This window comes from Oncorhynchus nerka, linkage group LG27 (genome assembly GCF_034236695.1).
Source record: "Oncorhynchus nerka isolate Pitt River linkage group LG27, Oner_Uvic_2.0, whole genome shotgun sequence".
NCBI lineage: Eukaryota > Metazoa > Chordata > Actinopteri > Salmoniformes > Salmonidae > Oncorhynchus > Oncorhynchus nerka.
Genome location: NC_088422.1, coordinates 91,916,913 through 91,922,541, shown reverse-complemented (window position 1 = coordinate 91,922,541; position 5,629 = coordinate 91,916,913). Strand labels below are relative to the sequence as shown.

Here is a 5,629-nt window from a genome sequence, read left to right as displayed (position 1 = left end):
CTGTGGTGTTTTGTTTGGTGCAAATACAACACATTACGGAGTACTTTTACACCTGCATTGTTTGCTGTTTGGGGTTTTAGGCTGGGTTTCTGTACAGCACTTTGAGATATCAGCTGATGTACGAAGGGCTATATAAATAAATTTGATTTGATTTGATTTTGAGTACCACTTTCCATAATTTCAAGCATAGTTGTGGCTGCATCACGTTATGGTTATGCTTGTAAGGACTGGCAAGTTTTACAGGATAAAAAATAAATGGAAATGAGCTAAGCACAGGCAAAATCCTGGAGGAAAAACTGGTAGTCTGCTTTCCACCAGACACTGGGAGATTTAATTCACCTGTCAGCAGGAAAACAACCTAAAACGCAAGGCCAGATCTACACTGGAGTTGCTTACCAAGAAGACCATGGATGTTCCTGAGTAGCCGAGCTATGGCAAGACCTGAAATATGGCAGTCTAGCAATGATCAACAACCAATTTGACAGAGCTTGAAGAATTTAAGACAAAATGGGCAAATATTGTACAATCCAGGTCTGGAAAGCTCTGAGATTTACTCAGACTCACTGCTGTAATCTCTGCCAAAGGTGCTTCTACAAAGTATTGACTCAGGGGTGTAAATACTTGGGTAAATATGGATTTCTGTATTTAATTTTGAATGAATTTGCAAAAATGTCAAACATGTTTTCACTTTGTCATTTTGGGGTATTGGGTGAGATGAATTGAATCCATGTTGAATTCAGGCTGTAACACAACAAACTGTGAAATAAGTCAAGGGGTATAAATGTTTTCTGAAGGCCCGATTAGCAGGATGAACATGATCAAATCAAATGGTATTGTAACATGGTAAAGCTCTGTGTCGGCTGGCAGCAAGGGGCTGAGTTGATCATCTACCTGAGCATTCACGGTCAGATACATAGAGAAACTGGAGAGTGGTCTGAAATAGTTATTTTTGCTCACTCTGTCTTCATTCTCTCTCGGGTTACTGCCTCTCCATTTGCATAAGATAAATTGACCAACTTCACCCCTGGGTGCTTTGTTTACGTTCCCTCCTCGTTGAGATTCAGCACCCGGCTCCTCTGAGCGGTGTGCATAGGTTAGGAGGACAGCATATGGTTATTAGTGACGCGTAGGTTGACTTAAAATGGTTATATCCGCGAGGCGGTTGCGTTTAAGGTCATGAAATATTGTGGATGAATGACAGGTGGGTAAAATATGCATCCAAGCCAAACTGGAATCTTATCACAAACGTTGCATTGTTTTCACAACTTTCTAATGGGTATACCTAGGAGGTTACGGCTGTATCTAACCCTCCATCTCTAATGGGTATACCTAGGAGGTTACGTCTCTATCTAACCCTCCATCTCTAATGGGGATACCTAGGAGGTTACGGCTGTACCTAACCCTCCATCTCTAATGGGGATACCTAGGAGGTTACGGCTGTATCTACCCCTCCATCTCTAATGGGTATACCTAGGAGGTTACGGCTGTATCTAACCCTCCATCTCTAATGGGGATACCTAGGAGGTTATGGCTGTATCTACCCCTCCATCTCTAATGGGGATACCTAGGAGGTTATGGCTGTATCTACCCCTCCATCTCTAATGGGGATACCTAGGAGGTTATGGCTGTATCTACCCCTCCATCTCTAGTGGGGATACCTAGGAGGTTACGGCTGTATCTACCCCTCCATCCCCTCTCTAATGGGGATACCTAGGAGGTTACGGCTGTATCTAACCCTCCATCTCTAATGGGGATACCTAGGAGGTTACGGCTGTATCTACCCCTCCACCCCCTCTCTAATGGGGATACCTAGGAGGTTACGGCTGTATCTACCCCTCCACCCCCTCTCTAATGGGGATACCTAGGAGGTTATGGCTGTATCTAACCCTCCATCTCTAATGGGGATACCTAGGAGGTTACGGCTGTATCTACCCCTCCATCCCCTCTCTAATGGGGATACCTAGGAGGTTACGGCTGTATCTACCCCTCCATCTCTAATGGGGATACCTAGGAGGTTACGGCTGTATCTACCCCTCCATCCCCTCTCTAATGGGGATACCTAGGAGGTTACGGCTGTACCTACCCCTCCACCCCTCTCTAATGGGGATACCTAGGAGGTTACGGCTGTATCTACCCCTCCATCCCCTCTCTAATGGGGATACCTAGGAGGTTACGGCTGTATCTACCCCTCCATCCCCTCTCTAATGGGGATACCTAGGAGGTTACGGCTGTATCTAACCCTCCATCTCTAATGGGGATACCTAGGAGGTTACGGCTGTATCTACCCCTCCATCCCCTCTCTAATGGGGATACCTAGGAGGTTACGGCTGTATCTACCCCTCCATCCCCTCTCTAATGGGGATACCTAGGAGGTTACGGCTGTATCTACCCCTCCATCCCTCTCTAATGGGGATACCTAGGAGGTTACGGCTGTATCTCCACCCCTCCACCCCTCTCTAATGGGGATACCTAGGAGGTTACGGGGATACTGTACCTACCCCTCCATCCCCTCTCTAATGGGGATACCTAGGAGGTTACGGCTGTATCTACCCCTCCACCCCCTCTCTAATGGGGATACCTAGGAGGTTACGGCTGTATCTACCCCACCACCCCCTCTCTAATGGGGATACCTAGGAGGTTACGGCTGTATCTAACCCTCCATCTCTAATGGGGATACCTAGGAGGTTACGGCTGTATCTACCCCTCCATCTCTAATGGGGATACCTAGGAGGTTACGGCTGTATCTAACCCTCCATCTCTAATGGGGATACCTAGGAGGTTACGGCTGTATCTACCCTCCATCCCCTCTAATGGGGATACCTAGGAGGTTACGGCTGTATCTACCCCTCCATCCCCTCTCTAATGGGGATACCTAGGAGGTTACGGCTGTATCTACCCCACCACCCCCTCTCTAATGGGGATACCTAGGAGGTTACGTTTGTACCTACCCCACCACCCCCTCTCTAATGGGGATACCTAGGAGGTTACGGCTGTATCTAACCCTCCATCTCTAATGGGGATACCTAGGAGGTTACGGCTGTATCTAACCCTCCATCTCTAATGGGGATACCTAGGAGGTTACGGCTGTATCTAACCCTCCATCTCTAATGGGGATACCTAGGAGGTTACGGCTGTACCTACCCCTCCATCCCCTCTCTAATGGGGATACCTAGGAGGTTACGGGTGTATCTACCCCTCCACCCCCTCCCTGTGCCCCTTTGATCTCCCTGCGGTCAACACGCTCGCACGTGAGGCACCGCTGGGTTTTCATATCAAAACTTGCCCCTTTTTCAAAGCCAACTTGGGGCTTTTGAACTCTGAAAAGAGACTTCAGTATTCAAAAAAAAAATGTTAAGCCTGCCTGGGCCCGAGGGGAATCTCTTCAAACACACCTATATTATCAGACGGACAGACCGGAGAGAGGGAAAGTAAACATTTTTTCTTTTTTCTTTTGATCAACACACTCGAACAGACAAGCTCCGAGTGTGAGGGGAGCTAGTTCTGACACCTGCATGTTTAAAATGTACCCACAGATTGAGGGGAACATTTACATCCACCTGCCTCCACCATCGACGGCTTTGTCCTTGTCTGTCCGTAATTTTGTGATGTCATGACTGGAAGATGAGACGGTCATGTGTATGTCACCCCCCCGTGTGTTACATTGTAGACTCCAGATAGACAGACTTGTCTATGGACCAACAGCCCATTGAACCCTTTTCTTCCTCTGAAATGTAGTGTTTGTGTGTCCCCATAGACGTGGTATTTCAGGGTCTGTGATGGTCTATCCATGTATTTCGGGATAGGGGGAGGGGAGGGAGCTCTTTCGAGCCGTGTACCATTTCACACGCTTGCTTACAGGGCAGGCGAGGTGTGGAGGGGCTGACAGGGTGGCTGACACCTCAATAAGCACTGCTCGGCTTAGCCGCCCCCCCCCAGACCAATTCAATACGCTGGCATCTCCCTCCAACTGAATGCATTCACACTTTTCCAATCCAAAACGAGTCTTCTCATGATAACACGGCTGCCTTATTTCACTTTCCAGTTCCCCTGGATTCATGCCGGCTCCATTGATTTGGGCTGGTGGCAAGTCATCGTCGGTCTGGACCCAGGGACTGATGTATGTTTGTTAGCCTTTAGCCAGAAGCTCATTTCTATTTGTGTTGTTGCACTTAGGAAAGACCCTCTGTCTGGGCTCCTGTCTCTCTGTCACTCAGAACTAATACAAAGGGGGAAGGGGGAGGAGAGTCGTTGCCATGTAACAGGATGCATGTGTTTTCTCGAGCAGAAAGGGAATAAAACAAGCGTTGGACGCGTTTTCCATATGAAATACATCCTGTTAGAGACCTGTCAGCCTGCTCACGCCTGCTATGACGAGGAGATTCTCTTCATGTGCAGGGGCGTTACATTTCTGTAGAGGGAGACTGTATTTGTGTGAGAGGGATACAGGAGAATGAAAGAAATACTCAGATACTGTGTGTGCGTACAAGAGAAAGGGAGAGTGAGGAAGAGGAGGGAGAGAGCGAACAAAAACATGATAAATTAAATCTTAGAATCAGCTATTAAAGACTTCCAGTAACCACTGGATTCTCCAATTACATTGAATGAACTACAGGACAAAATACAAACCTTCCAACCCAAAAAGGCCTGTTGTGTTGAAGGTATCCTAAATGAAATGATCAAATATACAGACTACAAATTCCAATTAGATATTCTTCAACTCTTTAACGTCATCCTCCACTCTTCTCAATATTTGGAACCAAGGACTAATCGCCTCAAGTCACAAAAATTGAGACACATTTGACCCCAATAACCGTGGGATATGCGTCAACAGCAACCTTGAAAATCCTCTGCATTATCATTAACAGCAGACTCCTACGTTTCCTCAGTGAAAACAATATACTGAGCAAATATCAAGTTGGCTTTTTACCAAACTACTGTACGACAGACCACATATTCACCCTAATTGACAAGGAAACAAAAGCAAAGTCTTCTGCTTTGTTGATTTCCCAGAAGCTTTTCACTTCATTTCATATGGTCTGCTATATATAACTGCTATACAACTTGATGGAAAGCGTGTTGGGGGAAACAACATTACAAAATCCATGAACACAAACAAGTGTGCAGTTAAATTTGGCAATAAACAGCGAGACTGATGCAGCTTGGCCCCACGCTCTTGAGCCCCACGCTCTTGAGCCCCACGCTCTTGAGCCCCACGCTCTTGAGCCCCACGCTCAACATGTATATCAACAAATTGGCCAGGGCATTACAACAGTCTGCAGCACCCGGCTGCACCCTACTAGAATCTGAAGTCAAATGTCTACTGTTTGCTGATGATCTGTTGCTTCTGTCCCCAAACAAGGAGGGCCTACAGCAACACCTAGATCTGCATAGATTCTGCCAGACCCCTGACAGGGAGTCTCAGTAAGACTAAAATAATGGCGTTACTAGGACCACACATACAAATTCCATCTACACACAGTTGACCTAGAGCACACAAACTATACCTACCTCGGCCTACACATCAGCGCCACAGGGAACTTCAACCAAGCTGTGAACGATCTGAGAGACGAGGCAAGAAGGGCCTTCTACACCATCAAAAGGAACATCAAATTTGACATCCCAATTAGGA

At 46.9% G+C, this 5,629-nt stretch overlaps 1 protein-coding gene across 1 annotated transcript in view; it reads left to right on the top strand.

Annotated features, from left to right (window-relative positions):
* The first annotated feature begins 5,236 nt into the window (after positions 1-5,236).
* neo1a (neogenin 1a) overlaps positions 5,237-5,629 on the top strand; it is a 145,800-nt gene continuing 145,407 nt past the window's right edge. The window contains exon 1 of the mRNA XM_065011183.1: positions 5,237-5,421. Coding sequence (XP_064867255.1) covers positions 5,237-5,421 — 185 coding nt within the window. The remainder of the gene's footprint in view (positions 5,422-5,629) is intronic.